A 24383-nucleotide genomic window follows, 5' to 3' on the forward strand; every position below is an offset into this window, starting at 1 on the left:
ATCCCTGCTTTCAGTCTCCTCCCTAACTTCACTCCCTCCCTTGGTTTGCTGCTGTCTTAATAAAGGACAAAAACTTTTTGCAAGCTGTCAATATTATGTTTCTCTATAAAACTATAGCAAGTGAAACTGACTGATTTCAGTTACATGGGGCCTGACCAAAGTGTGTTGTTTCCCACAGGCATTCTTCCATCCACTTAAGTATTTTTTTATTTTGAATATGGGGGTTCTATGCTTTCAACAAGAAAAATGGGCAAAGTAGTAATATGATTTTCCAGAGTGTGCTGAAATGTATTTCTCTCTGCCAGTCACAAATGGTAACTTTAAGAAAAGCTACATGTGTGAATTTGAGAGAAATGGCGAAAAGAGTTTTGCATTTCAGCAATATGTCATGTGCAGTGCAGAGGAAGCCACAGCAGCCACCAGGGATGCTCCGCAGGGCTGGCCATACACCCACTCCTGTTCAGGCAGCAAGGCCCCTGCCCCCCCAAAAGAAATAAAAGTAGTAACTTGAAAAAAGTGTTTTGAGAGACTGTTTCTAATGCTTTCAAGCCAGATACAAAGCTTGACTCACCTGACTTCAGCCAGACTTCTCTCAGGCAGTGCTTTTCCTTGCTGCTAAGGCTCCAGCTTTTGATCATCACCCTTGCGTGCCTGTTGGTTTGTATGTGAGCCCCAGCCTGGCATACACGTGGGAGATCTCCGAGGTGCGGCCCCAAGGAGAGCCATGCTTTGGTTTGCGTGCTATGCAGAGTACAGGCATGAAGCATGCAAAGTGGGCCACCCCAGCTGTTGCAGATCTCCAAGGATTTCTCAGAAGGTCCTACACTGTTCCAGATGAGTAAACTAAAGGGGTTTGTACTGTGCAGATTCAAGGCTAGATATTTTACTAAAATGCACTACTGCTAATCTGCAGTGTGAATGCCATCTCCCTTTTCAGCGAGACCTAGGACTTGAGCAGTATGATTGCAAGAGCATGCATCACTTGGCCTGGGAATTCAGGCACAAAGTCACCATTGCTGCAGCCATCATAATCACTCATTTATTTCTCTAGAAAATGTCTAAGACAATCAACAATTATCATTCCATTAAGTGTACAAATGATGCAAATGATCACCTCTGATCTATGGGAAAATATATTATTCCCAGTTTAAATAGGAATGGTAATTATCCTTAATCTCTAATCTGAGAGCCATATTCACCATGTTGCTCAGACTTACATGTTCATGTCAAGAATGTGGCAAGACAAAGGTCACTGCTGACTCAACAGGACATGCAGCTCCCACGTCTTTCTTGGAGCAGCACATTATTTATTGCCATACTGTATTTGCAGGACCTCTTTGCTCTGTAAAGCTCATCTCACAGGGTTTGGGCTCCTTTTGAGTTTGTCTGAGACATGTGACTTTCCTTCTGCTCTTCAGCATGTCACTCTCCCACTTACCACCGCCTCCAGCAGCCCCCAGTTGGTCTGTATCCAGACAAACCCCCTTGAACAGCCCTGTGTGCTGGGCTGTTCCCATCCTCACATTCAGCTACCCAGCAGCAGCATGCACAGTGACCCTCCACCCTGCTTTCCTTGGCCCACGGTGAGCAATCTCACTGCAGCAGGGACTCGTGGTTGCTATTTGCCAGCTAGGTGTATTTGAGATTTGCTTTTGGTGTGGACACATTCTGCTTTATTACCAGACTCTGCCTGCGCTTTGTGATCAGCAGGGCAGAAAGCTACCAAAGTAGCACAACATAACATTTGTTTTGATTTCATTTCCCCATGGCACAAGTAGTTTAGTAGTTTCTTACTTACTCCTGGGGATGCTTCCCCCCCCCCCCCCCATTATTCTCTATCTTAGCCAAACCCAAACCTGAAAAACAAGTTGACAAATTAATGGAATGTTTTGTCTCCCATTCTCTAATACAGTGAAAACACAGATCTCCCAAATGCCTGTGTGAGTGCAAATTATTTCACACAGCTCTGGCTGAGTATGTGTCCTTCTCCAATCAAATATTTATTCACTGGACACAAAAGTAACTCTCCAATGAGCAGTATTAATCCTCACAAACCTTTCCTTAGAAATGGCATGCTGGAAAGTTAATAATGTCATGGTTATTAAAATGACTGAACTTCTCTTTAATCATTATGCAAAAGATGCTTATTAAAGTAAAAGGTGATTAGATTGCTAGGTGCATAATAATCAGACCCTAAAATGAATTAAAAGTCTAATTTGCTAATTCCCCAAATGTAACTTTTGAGTATACCAAAATTGCAGTATGTTCCTTAATGTTGAAGTTCTCCAGAATAGTATATTGATGTTTCTGAAAGAAAAATCAGTAGTCTGATGAAATAAAACACAATGAGCTGAAAAACTGTTTTTCAGAATGACATATGTACTTACTTGTCAATCTTTGGCACTGAAATTGAGATTTTCCCAGTGCAAGGTACTAATGCGCATAATATCACCAAATTATAAGATTATTCAGAACCTAACTGTAGAAAATACAAATGGAACTTACTTACTTATGCACATACATATTTGTATGTATTTACCAAGAAAGAGAAATCTGTGCATGCACATATGGACACATCATCCCAGCACACTCAATTAAAAATTAAACACATTTTTATGCTTTCCTGGAGTTCAGTTTAAGCAGCGTACACAAGTCTGTGATGATCTCCTCTTGCTGAGGGTGAATTTAGTCAAGCAGATGTAGGATAACAGTTGAACCTATGAACTAATTTGACAGCAGTGGAGCAATCCCCAAATACCCTGTTATCTCAGTGGAACAAGTATGATTTTGTATCCTGTTTTTTTAACTAGTTAAAAGTGATGATGAGGATGGGGATGTTAAACCCACCAAAGGACAAGTAACCCAAGGAAAAGGAAGTGATGATGGGAAGGACCCAAGGAGACCTAAACGACCAAGGACAATACTTACGACACAGCAGAGACGAGCATTCAAAGCTTCCTTTGAAGTGTCTTCCAAGCCCTGTAGGAAGGTAGGTGCTTCAGCTGGGGCCAGCAGCCAGCTCTGACAGCTGGCCTTGAGGGTGAAAGGTTCAGGCCACTAGTCCAGACAGGACCCTGCCCTGTGTCCAGGCCAGCAGTGGTGCCTGGGATGAACACCAGAACCCAGCTAGCATATAGCGATGTCTTCCTGAGCAAGTTCTAGCTAGGGAGCTGCTGAATGTTATGTTCAAAGATGTTTGCCCACAGTGTATAGTACCAGCTCTGTGACTGATTCCTGCTAAACAGCCACCTTTGGTTGATTCTTATAAAACATAAAGCAGTCGTTGACATTTAGAGCCTTGGTGTGCAGGTGGTTTCTTGCTCTTGTCCTTCCCACCATAGAGGTGGGAAGGCTAAGTATCATTTTTTATGAGTCTCATTTTTTTATGAAACTTGACCATAGTGTTGATCTCATTTATAGAAGCTAAGGAAGGGTGTAATGTATTACTTCAGTGGTGAAACTGATGAAAATCAGATCTTTATGTAAAGCAACCTACATGTCCATTTCCTAAGTTTGAGTGGACAGAGATGGAGTTGCATCCTGAAAGCTGCCGTCATTGCAAAAAGTGACATTCATCTGCCCATATAGAAAGCATATTCTTTGGGACAATGTAAGATGCCTTTTTAAAGTATGAATTTTTATTTGAAAAATAATAATAAAAAACCATAGCTAATACACATTTTTTTACATGGATCAATTTTATGGGTAAAATAAAAATCATAAAATGATTTAATACATTTACATTACACATTTCAGACTATTTATTCTGTACTTATGAAACATGTACTTATGACATGAAAGGTGGAACAAACCCTGCAAAAATCCGAGGGATTTTTAAAATTAATACTGTCCATGCACATTTTATTGTAAGTACAGAATGTTCCTTTTAACATAACTTGTTAGAAGTTAAAAAAAAAAAAAAAAAAAAAAAAGTTGCACCATTAAACATTTCCTCCTGTAGGTCAGAGAAACACTAGCAGCTGAAACAGGACTCAGTGTGCGAGTTGTCCAGGTCTGGTTTCAAAACCAAAGAGCAAAGGTAGGTTGTTTGTCAAGTTCTCAAATGTAAAACACAAATCATCCTCTAAACAGAGATTTTCTTTCCCTTTAGATGTAGTGTGTATCACAAAGGCCCCAGGGACTACGCTTCAGAAAATCTGATGCATTTTTGCTCCACTCCTGTGCATATTTTGCACGTACTGCTGTCTATATCCATATGAGAAGGGCTGTTTTCAAACACAGACATTAAGTTAGTGTGTTCAAAGCAGCATGAGGTTGGGAGTAGATTTTGCATGCAAATATGAACTAGAAACCCAAACGTTTAAGTTTAGGAATGAAACTGAACCCACAGTGGTGTGTGCATGAATATACATGGTCTATATTAACTGGTTTGATGTTTGCAGAGAATTTTGTAAGGAAACGGAATTGTTCCATTCAGACCCCTGAGATTTTTCTGTTCTTCCTCTTTTATTCAGATGAAAAAACTAGCACGAAGACATCAGCAGCAGCAGGAGCAACAAAACTCTCAGCGACTAGGGCAAGGTAGGTAGGGCATTTGTGATGGAGGCAAAACAAGGGGAAAGGCATCTGCAAGGTTTCTGGAAATACCATTCCCATATGGGTGCACAGCATCTACATACAGCCACATATGGTATCCACAAGTCTAGGGATAATGTGTGCTGTAATCAGTGGCAACACACAGAGGTTCTGTGTCTAAGTGTCCCACTGTGGGGTTATCCCAGATCTCTGTGCTGTGGCCAGACTCTCAAGCTTCTTACACAAAAGCTGCCACCTCTGTCCTAGAGGAAACATGTAGTGCAGAAGAGCTGACTGAGGAGCAAGGGGCAAGATCTGCCTGGGGTGCCAGGGTTTGCCCTTCTGCTCCATGGGTGCTGTTGAGGTTCTCCTCTTCCCAAGGCCTTGCAGCCTCAAACTGTACTCTTCACCCAGAGTACAAAAACAGGCCCGGCCCTCGGGACCATGGTCTGTGAGCAGGACCTGGGGCTGCTCTCTCTCCTGCAGAGCGGCCGTCAAGGAAGCAGATATCTCTTGCTCAACCTACCCACATCAGCTTAGGGAATGACTGTACTGTTGCAGCATTGCCAGTGTTAGGCTGGCACCGACAGGCATTAGAGAGTATAAAAACTTATGTCAGGCATGAGACAGACTTTGAGCAGATATGGTCCCGCCCTCAGGAGCTCCAGAAATGATATGGTCAGAAATCACAAAATTTTCAACTTACCATTCTGGGTTGTATATCAGATAAGGATTTGGAGGGCTCCTCTGAATGCCAGGACACACCTAGCTGCACTCGCTGTGCTCTCAAGTTCAGTAAGTGCCACTGATGCTACTGTCTGCAGCCTCTTCATTGCCAAGCAGTGACTGTTCCCTGATGTTTGCTTTGCAGAAGTGATGTCCAACCGAATGGAAGGGATGATGACATCTTACACACCGCTTGCACCTCCACAGCAGCAGATTGTAGCAATGGATCAAAGCAGTTATGGCACAGACCCATTTCAGCAGGGTCTTACTCCGCCACAAATGCCAGGCGACCACATGAACCCTTATGGTAAGGCATGCATCATTCTGCCACATCAGAAATAGCAGGATTCCTACACTAGTTCGCACATCAAAGGCTCAGTAGAGTGACCTACTTTTATAATATTTTTTCTGGGTTTTGTACCAGGGAGTATGTTGAATCAGTCAGTTTCATTTGTGTATTTTCATATACACATAAGTGGGGAGAAGAGAGTTCATCCCAGGCTCTGGACACCCTTCAAAACTATTTCACAGTATAATTCTTATAAATGATAAAGCAAGCAACATCAGTGCTCCAGCTCCAGTTTTTAAAAACTACTGTGCAAGACATCTAAAAATAAACACTACCAGTTTCTCTCTATCTCCCTCACAAGTTTTTCCTTTTTCCTAGAAGCTCTGGGGAAAAAGTGCCTTGAAAAGTGGTCTAATAAAGAGAAGTAATCTGATGGTTCCAAAATAAATATCCATCCGTCTAAGATACCTCAAATTGGATGCATGGATTTATTAAAGAGCCACTCTTGAGCTGCTGGGAGATGTGTCACCACAGAACATATTTCTCCTGCATGATTTTATACTCTGCCCAAAATCAAGATAATGGTTTGCTTTTATGATTTACCAATCACGCAACATAAAGTAAATAGGTACACCAAGTGCATAACAAACAGTAAATGCCTAATAATTCATTCTGGACAATTGCAGTGTGGCATTTAAATCGAATTTAAGAGGATTTCTCAGGCTATGATTGTTGGCCTTGCTGTAGTTCACGAGGGCTAGTTACATCAGACTTTTCTGTGGACCAGGAGTACTTCACTGCAGAATTATACGCATACATCTCTTTCACTGAGGCATCATGAAACAGACCAACAGGAAATCTGGCTTGGGTCTATGCTATTAAAAGTCCATGGTGCACACTGGGCAATTTGGTAAACACTGTAAGGAGCTGAAGCTTTAAGCATATTTCATGAGTAAATCTGAAGCTCGAATGAGCATTAGATGGCTTGTGATTTTGTTGCTAACAATTTGCTTGGCTTTCTAAGAAAAACTCCTTTGGAGACATGTTATGTGTTTTAAAATCAATGCAGGATATGACACAAAGCCATTTTAGATGAATGTATAAAAAAAGAACCAGCGGGACACTTTCTTAGCGCTCATAGTACTTTACATAGTAGAGCTCCTTCTGGTAACTTAAGAGTTGAAGTAAGTTGAAATTTTAGTTGCTTAGTGAAATAAAATGAACTGTTCCAAACCAGCCCCAAAAGAGCAGAAATTTTTGAAATGAAAACTTGTTTACAGCTATAGATTATTTGAGCCTAGAAAAGCCGGGCCTCCTCCTGGGCTTCATCAGATTTAGATCCATCTTTTACCGCCTTTTGTGTAAATGAAGAGCGTTATTTGTTATGGGTCTCAGATCGCTTTTCCTCATTCCGGGCACTCGGAGTCTGCTCCCGCATTCCTCAACGGCACGCGGTTCCCCCTCAAACGCCAGCTCCTGGCGCATAAAGCACAAGGGACTTGCTCCTTCTCCTGCCACTGTTTGCTTGTGTCAGTCAGCCAAGACTTTTTTTGTGCTGATTTAGAGTATAAATTAAATACTGGCAGATTTCCACACTTCCAAGTGCCATTGCTGCCAGTGGATCTCTGTGAACTGATTGCTAGTCTGTCTCTTTAGACAGCAGACCCTTGGAGTGAAATTATGTTAGCATGTAAAAACAGAAAGAAAACTATTCCCTTTGCTGCAGTGTGCAACGTATGAGCATCCCTGTGTACTGTGTCCTTCTCACTGCACAGAATCCAGCTAAACATATACATTTCATTTGCAGGAAACGACTCCATTTTTCATGATATCGACAGTGATACCTCTTTAACTAGCTTGAGCGACTGTTTTCTTGCCTCTTCTGAAGTTAACTCCATGCAGGCTAGAGTAGGAAACCCCATTGACAGGCTGTACTCTATGCAGAGCTCGTATTTCGCCTCATGAAAGTAAAAGAAAACAAACAGTCGGCGTATATTTAGCCAGTGACTTTTTCCAGTGCAGACTCTACAGCCATATGTTGCCCAGCTCTTCCTTCACAGTGACTCCTGCTGCCTCTGGACTGCAAAGAGCCTTTTTAGGAAGACTATGTGTGTTTATATGTGTGTGTGTGTGTGCACACACGTGTGCATATGTGTGTGTGTGTATATGTACGTGTGTATACATGCACACATCATATATAAATGCATACATAAACACACACACATACACACACACATGCATATATATATATATATATATATACATATATATACATATATATATATAAAACAAACAAAAAAAACCATCCTCCAGTCACTTATCCTTGATTATCCAGCTCGCACCAGACCAAGAGACAAGCATGGAAGGAACAGAAGACCCTGCTCTTCAGCAGCCTTTGGTTTGGTTTGGTTTGAGCTCATCATTGTAAAGGAAATGGATTTTGCAGAAAGCTAAACCTTTTCCTACTTTCTCTAGTCCTTTCTTTTGGATGTTTAATTTTTTTTTAAAAGCCACTGATACTGACATCAATCGACCATATTACAAATAAATCAAAGAAACTGGAGATTCCTCCCTTTTCTTACTGCATGATTCATACTAATGTGGACAAATTGCCATTTGAACTGTGAGAAGTTAATGTAAATGTGATGTTCAACATTTGCTTCCTTTCTACATTTTTTTTCTACCTAACCTAGATCTGCTGATTAGTTTATAACCCTTATACATATGATACTGAGGAAACTGGTTAACAATAACATTTGTGGAGAAAGCCAGGGATTTCATAATAGGAAAGGTCTATGACCCTGCAGGGGTGATGCATGTTAGGGGCAGAGGTGTTTAGGTTAGTATTGATCTCAAATAATTAAAACTAAAGATGCTTAGAAGACATCATTTTCTTTAATTTTTGAAGTATGAGAATAAAACATTTACTTATGTTTGTAAGTATTTCACTGTCAAATTTCAAGTCTAGACTATGATTGGCAAACGTGTTGTTCATTCTTTTCTGTTTATTTATGCTTTGCATGAGGCAAAAATGTGCTATGTTCCATTGTCCATCTCGAATAATTAAGTACTCCTTTAGTTAATTGTCTTGCCTCAGCAAGAACCAATGGTATATAGCTCTAGCCTCAGCCATCAGAAGTCCTGAAATGTGCACCAACTGGGAAAAAAAGTATGAGAGAAATCACAGTGGGAGGGTTAGATATGTTGAGCTAGAGTCCAGTCTAAGTTCTGCAGATTTCACACTGATGGGATGCCTGTATTTATGATAAATAGTCCAACTAACCTATTAGTAGTGCAAATGAAAGAAGAACAAGATTGTTCCTCCATAAATTGAATGGGAATGTCCCAGATGAAAGCTAAACATCTCAGATGCTGAAATTTGAGAACAAGTCATATAGGTTTTCATAGGGTATAAAATATCATAAATGATAATAATGTAGTTATAAATATTGCCTGGTGATAATTATAATGTGGAGAGGCAGACAAGTACAGTCATGGCTCTTAGTAGAGAAAACTTCATGGGGAAAATTTGCCAGGGTAATATCAGTAATTATAGGGTGTGTTCCAAATAGAGCTCATAGGCAAAGATTGGCAGGATAGGCCCTTTCTTAAATAAATGCCTTTAATATATTGACCGTAATAGCCAAAAACAAGTTCAAAGTGTTAGTTATTCTTAATCCTTCAGGCTGAAGCTAGGTTGGGCATCAGCACTGCAGATGCGCAGGGCTGTGTGTTTTCTGCAGCGCTAAGCAGCTCCCAGGCTCCAGGACGTGGCCAAGGGATGAGTGTCACAGCGGAGCCTGGTGAACTCAGCCTCTCCCAAACACTGCAAATGGGGCTGGCTCCACTGAGCACCTCGCAGCACTGCTGGAGGTCCCTGAGGAGAGGTGGGTCCTGCTGTGGAGCTTCCAGAGCCATTGCGTGCCCCTTGGCTGGTGTGGAAAGGTCCTCTGTGTCCTGGAGGGAGGAGTGCCCAGCCAAAGTCAGATGATAGGTCCAAGGGAAAAAATAAAATCATTCTCCTCTCCAATATGGAAATACGGACCTCGATTTTTAGAGATGTCTTAAGAAATCAAACTTTATCTGCAGGATCAGCCTGTGTATTTTGACTGTGTAAAGGTGAGGAAGCATTAGGGAGAGAAGAGAGTACAGTGCAGGCCATAGAGATGCAGACCTCAAAGTAAAACCTTCCTGCTGCTGCGCAGTGACAGAAGGACTCTCTCCTCTTTTTCTGCATGAAGGAGCCAATGTCCCTGCGCAGATTCCCAGATAACGCTCCCCTCCCAGCAGGCTGCCAGCTCTTATCTCAGCGGACACAGCCGGAGTTGCAGGCTGCCGTGCCTCCCGCAGCCATGGCTCGGGGATATGGTCCGTTACACCCATATGCTTTTGTTAGTGGCCGTTCTCCTTTTAGACAGGAGTGAGGCCTTTTCAGTTGAAGGCTGTGAGCCCCTGGATATGTCCTGCAACCAGAATAATTTTCTTTTCTTACCCAACCCCCCAATTAGTTTTCCCTTTTCTCATGTTCCAAAATAAATATTAATTTCCTTTTCCTCTGCATGATAGCAAATCTCTATAAAGAACTCAGGTGAGCCGTACTGCATGCAAGACAGAAGGCAGGCACATTTTATGTGGCACATTATAAACATTTCTAATCACCAATCTTAAGGGATTCATCTAGCTCCCCCCCACCTTTTTTCCTGTGCTACTTTAGAGTCATAGAAAAATATTATCTTCACCATCTCAAACATACCTGGATTGCAGAGTCACAGCCTTGTCTCCTTCCTCATTGCTGGCAAGATCAAAACGGCATATTTAGTGCCTACAGGGTCTTATCTGAGAACTGTAATGTGACCCACGGTCTGGAGAATTGCCTTGTCCCAACTCTACCTCTTTCTAAGGAAAGAATCAAATACTCCATTTTGTAGCTGAAGTATACATAATTTTTTGCTGTTCTTTGGAAGGCTATTTGCCACCTATATCGTTTTTCTTTTTAATTTTTTTTTAGTATCACAATGTACTTGTACAGACCATCACCTCTTCCCTTAGTATGTTGTATGATGATGCCTTAGCTGTTTGTTCCTCCATATTCTACGGACTTCGGTGCCATGTGCACTACACAGCCAAGCCTTCTGGCATGCTTAACAACATTTCCCATGCCACTGTGGGCTGCTGCTGATCAAGGGAAGGAATGCATAGCCAATGACTTCCAGCGGACTCGTTATATCTGGCAAAGGCCAAAGTTCATTAAAGTAAAATAAATGTCACTTTTTTTGTAGAATGAATTATCCCACTGGAGTGTGATCATTGTGGTTTTAACCTGGGACCTGCAGTAAAAGATTATATAGCAACCTCTGACCTTTTTGATTTCTGCTTTACTCTTCTATTGTCAAGGGAAATGTCACCAATCAGGTGAAAGTAAAATGTTTAATGGGCCATATCACAGTAATATCTTATACTGAGTCAAATTGAGATACTCTTGCCAAAAATTCTTAGCATCTGGCACTTCCACAGAAACCACAAACAATGATTGCACATATGGGAGCTTGGAGGCTAGAGGTCATGACAGCAGTTTATTACATGCACCTTACAGTGATCATTTTCCCTAGGAAATTAACCCCGTTCTAATATAAATGCATCAAGTGAGCTCTTTGCAGTGTTTCAATCATCTTGTTTTGTCTAAGCAAGGAATACATGTTAAGTTAAAGTGGTGACAAGATGCAATTAAGTAAAAGATGATTGATTGGGTTTCAGTGTTTGCTCAATAACGTTCAGAAAAGATGCTTGTGAGTTCAGAATGAATATGCTAAGTAGCAGCTTACTCAGAGGTCTTTATTGTGCAATTACCAGACCTGTTTGCAAAAGCAATGGAAGCACATAGAGATTTTCCTGCATTTGGAAATAGTTGCTGAGGAGAGTGGTCCCTGAACAGCCTGACTGGCTCTCGACTGAGCAGTAGCATGTTTCCATCACGTGGCAGGCTGTTAAGGGAAGGACTCCCACCATGTACCATCCTCCTCCACCCCGTGTTTACCACAGTACTATGGATTAAGACCTGTATTCTCAGCACTCAGTGGTGGGTGTACAGACAGTGTGTGGAAGATAATTATGTTGCTGTAAGTAAAATACACTAGTTGCCATCACTAAGATTGAAATATCACCCTGGGACTTTTGATCTTGTTTTCTTCTTTAACCGCTATCAATGACATGCAGATCATATGGCTAGTTGCTGCTAACCATGCCCAAGACATGACCCGCATTATTTTTGCAATGGCTGCTGGATGGATTTGCAGACTCGCTCTGCACATCTGATGAATGTTTCCAGGTCTTTCAAGGAGGTCATTGCCACTCTGTCAGTAGCAACTCAGCCACCTCGCTGTGCAGTCATTGCATGGTGGAGGTTCTCCGCGCTGGCAAACCTTCCAGGGATGATGTGAACCCAGTTACCTCTTCCTACTGTGCTCAGGACTCCCTTCCAGGTTCCTAATGATCAGAGTAAACCCCAAGCCACTTGCCCAGTGCCCCAGGGAGTTCTGTGCTCCTGCTAGCTGGGCAAGCTTGTGTTTGTGAGAGCACCTCCTTTGAACCCTGTCACAATATTTCTACTTGTCCCAATAACTCACTAAAAATTAACAACAGAATAAAGGAGGAAGGGACGGCTCCTTACAAACCCAAAGTTTTGTCACAACAGTGAAAGGGAAGTAAGCATATTAAAGCACATCAAAGCCGTGGAAGCTGGAGCCACAATACTCAAAGTCCCAAGTGCTCAGGGTAGAGCTTCGTGCCCAAACCCCTCCTGCATTCATGAGCAGCAGGCGCCGTGCAAGTCTGCCTCTAGCACTCTCCCTCCTCCTGGCCCCCGTGGCACCAGACAGCCAAGCAGCACACCCACTACCGCGTGGCTAGGGCTTCAGGTTTGTATTTGGTCCTGTTAGGCAGGTACGTAAGTATTTCTTAGCTTCTAGCAAGTACCTGAAGTCTGTTGACTTGAGTGGGATTTGCACACTGTCTCGCTCATTTGAGGCCTACCTGAATAAACTGACAACTATTGCCTTCCTAAAGCATACACCTGGGTCCTCTTGGTTCTGTGCACTGTTGTTCTGTTTTAGCAGTGACTGTGAAGGGACTGCCAGAGATTTTGCATTGGGAACTCTGTTTTTAAGTGAACACCCTATTTTTTAGCTGTGTATGGCTGTATTACTTGTATATTTATATATTCTGTATTTATGTTATCAAAATGTAGTATTTTGTAGCTGTCTGTTACAATTTGTTTAACTTGTAAAAATATGAATATGCTCTCTCATACTTAACCACCTGCCTTTCACAGTAGATTTCCTGCCCCTTTCCCTCTGTGTTGATAACAAACTACCATAATGTATGTAGATTGGAATTTTTTTTATTTAATTACTTGTCATTGTTAAATTATTTATTAGTGTTTTTAAATTTCATTTCACTGCATTTTTTTCCTGCCACCATTGCCTGGCAGCTAAGATACATGAGATTCTCATACATTATGCTTCTTCCCAAGTGCACGTGAAACACAAACACACACACACACCACCAAAAATAGAAAAAGAAAAAAAAGAGAGAGATTACACTTCAGTATATTTGTAAATAAAAGCAACCTGTAAACAAAGCAGGAACTTCTTTCAGTGTGCAGTTCTTTCTCTGCTTTTGCAGGCAGAGCGTGTGCTTTTGTATGCTGGGGGATGGCACCACTGTTTTTTCAGGCAGGAAGTTCAGTGGATCTTGACAACACAGCAGAGTATTTTTAGTTTTATTGGTTTTTTAGCAATGAGAAATGGTGGACAAGACCCCCGGTGGCTGCCCTCCTTTCTTCCAAGCGGAGATACAGCACAGGCAATGACAGGTTCTCCTTTCAGACTGTTTCTTGGCCCCCATAGATTAAGTCCTCCTCTGTAGGGTGGGGACAGTCTTTTACAGCTTATGGTGGCCCCCAGCCATTTTGGCATGGCTTGTCTCAGGGTAGGTCTGTAAGAATAAAGGGTGGTGCAGCCAAACTACATGCACTGCTGTAGCTGTCAAGACCAAGGAGCACACGTGTGGGAGGCAATGCTTGCTCATGGTAGTGCCAGAAGGAGCAGAAACAAGCTCTTACTCATTTACCAATACCTTCTCCCCACTCCCAGCTAGTGTGCTTCTAGCTTTCCAGTACTTATTCTCAAGCACATAAATATGACCAGTCACTGCAAAAAGTCTAGTAGCGTATTGGGTTCATGACAAGCCTAGATACACCCCTCCTTGGCCACCAGCCACAGGTGCAGCTACAGAAGAAAGAGGGGAACTATCTACTCATTACAGAAACACAGCTCGCACTATGAACACAGCAGCTCACTGGCCTTCTGCTTCATCTGTTGGTTAGCAGAGGGCTGGAGGACTAGCAGCGGTTCTGTGGTTGTGCGAACTGCTGCAGGGGAAGACTTCTGTATTCACGCCACTGTCTGTTGCAGAGACCAGCAGCCCAAATGGATGTCCAAGAGTCAGATAAGCTTGTGGAGGTAAGGTCTATTTTTTGCTATTAATGACCGTGCTCTAACTGCAGGCTCTGACTGTCCTGCTGTTTGGCGGTCTGTCAGGGAATTGCTCCGCAGAGCCTCTGAGCCTGTGCTCTTTCCCCATCAGTCACTACTGGCAACAGGCAGCAATGGGACACTTGCCTTGTGGGATGTGATATGATTCTATCTGTCCACTTCTGTTGTAGGGCAAGTTAGACACTGTTAATAACGTTCCTTGAAAGCTTCTCATTTAAATTCATTTAAAACTGAGAACTACGATTTCTAGCTAAAAGCAGATTTTCACCCACAGAAAGCATATACTCAGTTTTCTAGATAAAGTTTTGATTTTTAATAGCACTAAATGTCTCATATGAAAATTTTCTGACCAAAACCTGCTAGTTTATCAACAGAAATTCTGAGAAAAGAACATTTGCTGAGAGAGAGAGATACTCTTTAAAGGGAGGGAAAGCAAAGCAAATGCAAGCATGGAAAGTGAATCAGCTTCAGAATTAGGCAATTGGGTGATTGGATAATCTGAACCAAGGTTTTTAACCTCTTTTTCTCTGCTTAAGTGACATAGAAGTGGCCATGTGGTTATTTTTATTATGTTAACCAATGTCAAGTATCCTGTTGAAAAACAAGCAGCATTGCTGACTTCGAGGTGCAGAGCTGTAAGGGAATGAGGAAAACCCAACAGTCCTGCTCAATATTGCCTGGGACTCTTGGCCAGTCTCCTGAGCAAGTTTTGCTCCTCAGGCTTGCTGTGCATGGGGAAAGAGAGCCAACTCAAACAGCACTTGCCTAACCTTTCTTGGCAGACAAAAATGTGCTGCTCTGCTAGTTCCTACTGTAGAGTGTTCATGTTGGAAAACAGAGTACTAGTATCCTCGATATTTGAACTCAGAATGTCCTCTCTGCTGCTGGTTGTTTCTGGTACGTACAGGCAGCACACAGGGACCAACCAAGCATTACAGCCCTGTCCAAGGACTGCATACCTGTGACTCCCCTGAGCATCCTGGTAGCTCCATGTTGTCATGTACTATCAGAAAGTCTGTGTGGTCAGTGAGGTTTGTCAGGAAGAATGGCAGGAATACAGCCAGCAACCCCAGAGAATTTCAACACGAGTGTCCAAAGAAAGAGGTACATTTTTGTATTTGCATTCCTCAGAAATGATCCTCTCTTCACATGTTGCTTTACAGGCTCCTGCTAAAGCTGCACTCAGTATTCTCAATGGTATTTTCAATGAATGAATAAAAGCAGACCTATCTGGAATGAGAAGTGAGGCCCTGTACCAAAGCTGAAATGGTCAGCCTGCTTGTTTTGCCAAGCAAGGCTTATGAGTGACACACACATGCAGTGGATAGACAGGTCAACCCAGGTGCTTTTAGGGCATTTATCTGTAAGGTACAGACTGTTCTCAGGCTAGACTGCAAGCCAGGAGAATTTATTGTACTGAAAATCCCTACCAGCAATGCCTAGATGTGGATTTACGTGACCGAAGCCCTAAGGCCATATATAGGAAAACTGGGAGGCCATATAGAGGAAAACCAGGAGAGGAGGTTGTAATGATCCCAGAAAGATCTAATAGTATCTTCTCTTGGGGGAAAATGTGTGCAAAGAGAGCCACATTCTAAAATAGGCAGGCATATATACTTATACATATACAGAGATTTTAAGGTATTCACTTAGTAATGGCACATTTGGGACCAACATAAAATAAATGCTGGTGTCTCTTGAGGAATGTAGACATAAACTTCAGCTGAGGTTTGATTTGGTTGCATCTGATTGCTATTTGCCATTCCTTGGGTCCGAAGACACTGCATTACTCCATGCCTCAGGCATAAAGTTACAATTTAGTTTAAAAATGAAAAGGTGCAGTTTCATACCTTACCTGGTATCAACAAAAGGGACAGCTCCATTTCCTCCCTCACATATACCTCCACCAGTCACAGAATCGGCATTTCTTTTGCAGCAGTCATGTAGCAGGATGACTTCATCTAGTTTGAAAAATAGTTCATGAAGGACCAAAATGAAAACATTTTCCCCTGAACAGCTGCCTAATTTGACTTAAGCTGCAAGTCACTGAGGGAAGAGGAATGCACAGGGGAACTGGGACTTGTCTCTGCCCATGGCAAGCCAAGCCACAGCCTTTCTAGCAAAGATGTGGTATTCCCCAGGTGGATGACATTTAAGAACTACCCAATCTTTCCCATTGTCATTTGCACATACTGTTTGAAATGTCCTGCAGGGCATAACATGGCAAGAGGCAGTAGCCCAATGACATAATAAAAATCACAGTCTTAAATACTTAACTTTTTTTTTTTTTTTAATATTTGCTCATTTAGTCCCTAAGGATACCCATGTAACTGCTTAGCACTGATTTATCTGTTCAAACTCTCTCCAAAGTAAAGGAAGATATACTTCCGCATCCTACCTAAAGGCCTGGTCAAGAAAGCTTCTTTGTTCCCAGTCAGGTGCCTTCTTTCTGATTTGCTGTCCAGCTCTAAATTGCATCATCCTGTTTCTCCATGCTTGTTATTGGTAGGATGTCACTGCGGAAAAATGAATTGCCATTAGCAATCGGTTTACCTAAGTCAGAGTTAGCTACTCAAATATTCATGCTCTGCACGCATCTAATATTTATGAAGGAAGAATTACTGCTAAGTTGCCCATAGCAGTTTCTGACTCTCCCCAAAAAGATAGGTGAAATGGATCAGCAAAAAAAGAAAAAAAAAGGATGATTAATACATTTGGGGGCTTGGTGTTCTGCATTGTTTGTATTGTGTTTCTCTTTGGTGTCAGTGAGACTGAATGAAGACTGATTTATATGCCACAGCTGTAGCAAACAAAAGAAGAAGAGACCAGGGAAATGGCTAGAGGTAAAAATGCCAGTGCAAAGGGCTAAAGGCCTGCACCTGGGTACTGCTTCCCATACAGTCTACCCCCCTCGGAGCACCTTGTAAAATCAGATTATCTGCTGGACACAGGAGTTCAAACAGCCCTTCAAAAGATTTGTCTTAATAATTGCTGCCTTATCTTAAAACTTTTTTTTTTTTTTTTTTTTTTTTTTAAATCAGCCAAACTGCTGCTGGAAGGCAGATCCTGAGGATAAGGTGCTGTCACTCTTAATTATTATTACCTCTTATAATGAAAACACATTTGTTCATTTTTCTGTGCACTTGGAAATGGTTTAACTAACGATTGTCTAATGCTTTATCAATATTTTTAATAACATAAGAGAAACATTATGAACATGACCCCATTGTATAAAATGATCATACATTAAATGCTATTAAATAAATAGCATATGTGCTTCTCATTCATTTATATTAAAGTATAAACCAGTTACTCAGTAAGAATGAAATACATTTTTATATTGTCAGAAAACTATTCCTACCTTACTAACAAATTTTGCAGTTAACATGATTTGAGGCTATTTCCCATCAAAGTAGGAACACAGAAATTATTGCCTGAACCAGCAGGTACTTTCTGATATGAGACGGAGTCTAACAAATGCTATTTTTTTTGTTTACACATGATGGGAAAACAAAATTCTCTCTGGAAGCCCACTAATGCACTGAGCTTGCGGTATTTATGAGTACCTGCAGCCACCACTATTTGCATTCTTGGGCTGTTTTCTCTCGAACGTTGAGAACTGAATACGAATTCCATGGTGAAGTGAAAGCAAGTCCTAGCTGCCACTGGAAGACCTTAGGCGCAGAGACGATCCGCCCGTACCCACCTCCTTCGCGGGACTCCCGGCAGGTCGCGCCGACAGCGCTGGGGCCCCGCGGCGGGCAGCGCTGCGGAACGGCCCCGGCCGGGCGCGGGATGCGGCCGGGGGGCGCCCGGCCCCGCGGCGGGCAGCGCTGCGGAGCGGCCCCGGCCGGGCGCGGGATGCGGCCGGGGGGCGCCCGGCCCCGCGGCGGGCAGCGCTGCGGAGCGGCCCCGGCCGGGCGCGGGATGCGGCCGGGGGGCGCCCGGCCCCGCGGCGGGCAGCGCTGCGGAGCGGCCCCGGCCGGGCGCGGGATGCGGCCGGGGGCGTCTGCGGGCCCTGGGGCAGCGCAGGGCACGTGCCGGGACCGGCTCGCGCGGCGCCGTCCTGCTTTGGCGGCACGCTCGCTGCTGCAGACGAGGACCGGGCTCCGAGCGCCCAGTGCTTCCCTAGCGAAGCTGTTTCAGGACTCAGCAGCCTGTACTATTAAAATAAGGAACGTGGCACGTGGAACGCCCTTTTCTTTCAAACACCTACGCGGTAATTACGGTGCCCTCTCCCCCAGGGAGGGTCTGCAGGCGTTGGGCGAGCACAGTCAGCTGCACACCTACAGACAGCAAAGACAGCTCTCTCCTAGGCTCCCCTCCACACCATCCTTCCACCAGCACTGCTAATTTGTGCCTTTGCTCAACCCGTAAGGAGTAGCTGGTGCCCAGCGCAGCATACCGAGCTACTGCCGATCAGACCGGCAGCGATTCACCCCAGCTGTGGCATTCCCCACACCTGTGCTGTCAGATTACAGTGATAAGGTGCTGCTGATGAGCACTGCACAGAGTGTTCCCTTAATCTTTCCTTACACCTTAGCGCTATGCTAAACCCTTTTCCTTTAGGACTGAGTGGAGGAACCAGATAATTATACTCCCAGTGGCAATAGTCTCTCATGCAGGACACAGCTATGGAAAGCTTATGCTTACTGAAGCAGGCAAAGTATCTGTGATTGAAAAAATTAATCATATGGCCTGGATAACTCGATCTCCTTTGTTCATTACTATTAAAGAGAGAGAAGTACCAAGACCTCTACACTAGGTAGAAAGACACAAAAGTATGTTTGAAGACAGGTAGCTAATAGGCTGGCAAATAGGCTGGAAACGTTGCTTCATCCTGTGATGCTGCCTGTATCCAAAATCCATGTACCCAAACAGGGCTATTTCTGCTTGGCTCTCTTGATCTTTTATATCGATGGATTGAACAAGACAGCTAGAACCAATATCCTAGCTGTAGTTCATCTGTCTGTCTGTCCAACTTTAAATGGCAAGAGAAAAGATGAGTCTCAGCTGCTGTAATTCATGATTGCTTCTTCCTCCAGTTTGCAACTATTCTGAAAACACTAGCAGACATCGTCTTTGTCAATATCCCAGTTCACTCCAAAAATGGTTATATGTTTTGAGTTATTGCAGTTACATGTCCCATTTAAAAATAATCTATGAATATGTATATGAAAATGCTAGGCAAGTACAAAATGTGGTGCTTTTTAGAAGGACTGAGGCAGCAGTGATGATCCCAATACAGCTGGTGCATTATACTGCTGCAATTCTGATAAAAAAGAGAATGCATGTACAGCCAAGAACAGTGAGACACAGTATAATTTTCAATCGCTGCGATGATGCAATCTGCAACAATTAATAGAATGCAACTTGGCACAGAGAGGACCAAATGCTTCAAGTTCCTGAAAAATCTGCGTTTGAATTGCATTTCTGTAAGCCTAATACATTTTAATGACATTTGTGGCAGACATTGCCTGTTCCTTCATTTTCTTAATCTCTCGAATTTTTGAGAGGCCTTTCAAGCTTGGAAGATTCCTGTAAGACAACTAGAACATGCATGAAAAAGAACAGGCTTTTGAAATCTAATCTTCTCCAACTGCAAATAGAGGTAGCGCTAGGCTGTTGACAGTAGGTCTCCGAAGACTTTCAATATACTTTTTATTCCATGGCTCTGGCACCACATAGGAAATTAATTCAGTGACAATATTTTCATTAGATTATAACCCAAGTTCTCAATCTTAGGCACATTTGTATGCTTGTAATACATTCTAATTACTTGTAAAGAATAAGTCTGTGTGCTGGTTGGTTTATTGAATATATTAAATTAATGAATAAATAAATTTGTCTCCTTGCTGGGAATGCCACTCGACCTCAAAGCTTGCCACAGAAGGAACCAGAAATGCAATCATTTGTGGTTTTGGTAAATGATATGGTTTGTATTGTAGGTGGATTTTTTTCTGTCTCTCATAAGAGTGACGATTGAGAAAAGCACTTTTTTTCTACATAACACAAACCAACTGTGTGAAGAGCCTTTTTCTTTTCTTTCTTTCCTCCCCCTTCTTTTTTTGACGTAAATGAGAGCTCATTATGGAGTTAGCCAGGATAATTACTCTTTCTATCTGAGCTCAGCACCTCACATGTTTTCTCCAGGATGGAGCTCTCAGGAGCTTCACCTATTCTACTACTTTTACATACTTCTAAACTATACAGAGTGGGAAGGAAATAGCAACTACATGAGTCAAAATAGTAATAGTGGTAGAAAAAGCAAAAGATTTTTATATTGTGAACTAGATGTAGTTTCTGCTGGTATTGTGGGGTTTTCTGTTTGTCTGGTCATGTTTCAATTAAAAAGCTGATTTTTAGCAGGGAACAAAGCCATTAAAGATGTCCCCAGGGGACAATTTTTCTCAAAAGATGAGAAATTCACAATTTTTGAAGAGAGCTATTGAATCTCCGTGGTGCAAAGGACAAGTTTCTCTGTTCCCTCAAATGTAGAACTGTAAAAGCTTCATCTTCTTCAATGGTGTGTTCAGTAATGTGTCACCTATTGAGCTTCTCTTTCATGGAGTGATTTTCTTCCCTGGCCCGTGAGAGAAAAGCACAGGTCTTAGCATGCAAGGAAACCTACATGGTATTCTGGCATCAGCACCAGCACTATTCCCTGGAGCACTAGGTCTGAGAGTGGTTAGGTTTACAAGGAAATGTTCTCCATTTCTCAGAACCATTGCATCCCCTGTAAGTGTCAAATTTTCTAGTAAAGTGACTTCCGTTCTTCAAAATGCTGCTGAAGGATCCCCTCTTGATGGTGGGGTCCTGTGAAATCAAGTATGATGGCTTAAAAATTGCTTTAAGAGAACATGGAAAAGACCACAAGGGATTTTATACAGGAATGATCATTTCTATCACCTCTCGAAGAAAATGTAGGCAAGAATCAAACAGTAAAAAAATAGGCTTACGGTGCTGGAGAGCTGCTGTATCAGACAAGGGGCTTGACAATAGGGCTGGGGCAAAGACAGAAAGGAAATTTCTCTTCCAGCCTGTTGAAATAAAAATCGGTGCAACAAGATGATGTGGTTTTGTGTGTTATTCAGTCTGCAATGTTTTGTTAAAGAATTGTTCACCCACGTGAAAACGCATAACCCCTGTCAACCTGCCAAGTGAAACTTCGTGTGATCGGCTGCGTAAGTGCTGGTAGCACAGGATAAAGCTGCCTTTGGCTACTTTCAATTACACACCCAATTCTTTTAAGACTTCTGAATATTTGGGAAAGGAGAATATGTAGAACTTGTTTGTTTACATCAGGTTGTGCCGTGTTTTCATGTTTCTCAACTGTCTTTGGAGCATGTGAGCGCAGCCCTAGCCCTTCCTCTTCCACATACCTGGCAACTTTGTCAATACAACAAATGAATCCTCTACATGAGAAAGGAGCCATGTCAGGCTGATATTGTGCAGGGTTTCGTCATTTCAGCAAACTGAGAACTGGAGCAGAGACAGCCATTAAACAGCAAATGCTTTGCAAAGCAAAGTGTCAGATACTGGTACTGCGGTGATGATTCAGGCAGCCCCAGGGGACGTTAGAGTTATGGGTATGCTGGGCTGGGCTGGAGAAAAGTGTTGTAACCAAGGACAGATCTTAGCTTTTAATCTTTCAGGTACTGCTGCGTTTGGGTGCTGGGCAGAAGAGATGAGAAGTGAAGTACCTGACTGCTGTGTGAGAGAAACTCATTCAGACAAGACAGTCATCATCAGGGTTTGCAAAGCCCTCAGTGTGTCCCCTGGGAAGCATTTCTCCTGTAGTTAGGCTTCTCAGCAGCCTTCATACTCTGCCTGCATCACAAGGGGCTTTTGGCAGGAAGTTCTAAAAATTTCCTTTTCTTCAGTACTGAAATGTTTTTTTCGTGGGTATGGATGCTTTCAGGATGGCTTGTCTGTGCAAGCATCTTTTTTCCATAGGTGATTTTAAGTGAGGTCTTTTGGATGAGGAACTTACTGAAGTTGACAGTTTAGTTCCTTTGAATTTCTGCACAGCTTTCTCTTCGGCATCAGGGTGGTGCAGAGCCTGCCCTAATTAGCCCAAATTACTGTAGGTATAGCAGCACAAGCTCATTCTCATGGTACCTTGCTTATCTCTATGCTGTGCTACTGCAAAGACGTGCCCCTGAGGGCATCAAAGTAAATTTCTGGACCTTAATGAAATGTTCAAACTATTATTTAAACTTGCACACCAAACCTATTATCACTGTCAGTAATTTTCGCCTCCCATTAAAAATGCTGTACCTTTTTTTCTGATCTGCTCAAAACACACAATAGCATCGAACTGTTCAAAATGGCACACTGAAGAGCCAGGCCTTCAAAACCCCCTACAGATGCCCAGGGCTGAAGAGCGGTTTAGAATTGTTTTGCCCTAAGACAAACCTGTTCAAATTCTTCAATCTTTACTTTTACTGGATACTGCTTTTCCTTACATTACTCTATTTACACCACTGAAACTACCCAGCCAAAAAGAAATCATTCCACATGGGTAAGAAAAACTGTGCTGCTCCTACTAGTACTACTAATGAAACAGTTGTCTAAACTAGCAGTCAGACAGGAGCTTCCAAAAGCTGGAGCTGGTATCTACAAGTCTGGAATATTTGTGTTTCAGTACCAAAAGCAACAATTACACCACAGGAAGAAAAACAAATCTCCTCAGACTAAGTAAAGTAGATAAAAATGAACAGGCTAATCAAAGTAATGGAATAATATTTTATCAATCATCATTATTTTGCTTTGCCAAACTATACCTTGTAACACTGAAGGAAAATGGAATTTTTATTCTAGTGAAAAATCTGACAAACTGAAAAGAAAAGCCAAGTTTCCAAAGGGTAGGAAAAAATTCTAAAAATGGTTAGTTCTGAACCAAGTGCATAAATGAGTCATTAATGCTTTATTAATGACTGTAGAATGCTAACATGAATATTTTCATATAATTTAAAAATAAAGTAATAATTACTTTATTTGTGAAATAAAATCAAGAGGGTCTGAATAAGGACAATTTTCTCCAAAATTCTTCTTGCAGAACAGGAGTATATTCCAGAAACCTGTTCTGAGTTTCCTAAGTCTCTCTACTGCCTCACAGCCATATAAAAGACAGTCTCCTTGCCTCACCCTGACAGCCTAAGGATTTCTTACACTTTATTTCCTCCTAAACAAAAGATACCATCTTTTATTTTGCCAAATCCAAGTTTGATCTAGATCCTTATCTTGGGCAGAATAGAAGCTGGATATATATAGCTTACCACCAAACAATGAGAGGCAACTTCTCCTTAATTATTTGGATATCAGGGTCTTGCTAGTGATGCACTGATATGGAAATGATGGTCTCTAACGCAATGCCTGCATGGCATTTGTACCTGTGCTTCTGTTTGCACTCCAGCATGCAGTCCCAGGTGGTTTCAGAGCATTGCACCCGCATTACCCATGGGAGCCAACCACAAGGGGGAGACCCTCATGCTGGTGCAGGGGTTTCCAGGGAAGCCAGCTCAGGAGCCTCAGAGCCAGAGCAGGAGCCAAGCTGAGTTAGGAGCCCCACGCAAGCCTGGCAGCATGGAGCAGCCCTGGAAACAGGACCCATGAGCAATTCATTCAGTATACCGCATAGCAATCTCAGAATAATATGCAAGTCTATACAATGTCATTGTGTGCTAAATATAGAAATAATTAGAGAAAAGTAATCTTAATCACTGTGTCTTCTTATGAATTTGTAAGGAGTTAAACCCGCAGCAACTTTCAAAGAAATAGTCTCTTCCCACCACATGGTGGGCTCTCCTCAGAGAAGGCATTTATAGGGACTCGGTTCAGGGAATAGCATTTATTTTCAGAGAAGCTGCCAAAAAGCATAGCTGTTTTTTCCAATCAGATAGAAAGGGCAGGGGAATGCTTAATGAATTTAAAAGATTCTTTTGTTGAAAAGAAGTTTATATTTAAGGACCATATGGGACAGAAAAAGCAAGCACCATATTAAAAAGAAAACAGTATATTTTATCTTCCTGAGCTTGCCATGACTGTGATGTGAACAATGTCTTATATATGCAGAAATCAGAAGACATTTTTGGTGTTTCTTGTCCAATTTTGCATGAGAATCAAGCAATCCTTCCCTGTAGACTTGTGTCTTCATGTTATTTACCTTTCAGACTTGTCATTGATGCTAACAGCATGAAAAATAACACATGAAGCAAAGTACAAGGTTGTGTTAAGTGATGAGTATCATTACTGAGCTGTACACAGTTTACTAGAAT

The 24383-nt window shown here is 42.3% G+C and overlaps 1 protein-coding gene and 1 long non-coding RNA gene across 3 annotated transcripts in view; one reads left to right on the plus strand and one right to left on the minus strand.

Annotated features, from left to right (window-relative positions):
• Window positions 1–7516, plus strand: part of LMX1B (LIM homeobox transcription factor 1 beta) — a 90142-nt gene extending 82626 nt beyond the window's left edge. Inside the window, exons 4-8 of one of the 2 annotated variants that reach the window (XM_062591004.1) lie at window positions 2811–2989; window positions 3962–4039; window positions 4476–4542; window positions 5408–5569; window positions 7359–7516. In XM_062591004.1, the coding sequence (XP_062446988.1) occupies window positions 2811–2989; window positions 3962–4039; window positions 4476–4542; window positions 5408–5569; window positions 7359–7516 (644 nt within the window). The remainder of the gene's footprint in view (window positions 1–2810; window positions 2990–3961; window positions 4040–4475; window positions 4543–5407; window positions 5570–7358) is intronic. The other variant, XM_062591005.1, reaches the window with a different exon arrangement.
• Window positions 7517–15964: 8448 nt separating this feature from the next.
• The window catches only part of LOC134148836 (uncharacterized), a 48574-nt gene continuing 40155 nt past the window's right edge, over window positions 15965–24383 (minus strand). The window contains exons 2-3 of the long non-coding RNA XR_009960278.1: window positions 16502–16619; window positions 15965–16064 (exon numbers count right to left, since the gene is read on the minus strand). This is a non-coding gene — a long non-coding RNA (uncharacterized LOC134148836). The remainder of the gene's footprint in view (window positions 16065–16501; window positions 16620–24383) is intronic.

This window comes from Rhea pennata, chromosome 18 (assembly GCF_028389875.1).
Source record: "Rhea pennata isolate bPtePen1 chromosome 18, bPtePen1.pri, whole genome shotgun sequence".
In the NCBI taxonomy this organism is placed as follows: Eukaryota; Metazoa; Chordata; class Aves; order Rheiformes; family Rheidae; genus Rhea; species Rhea pennata.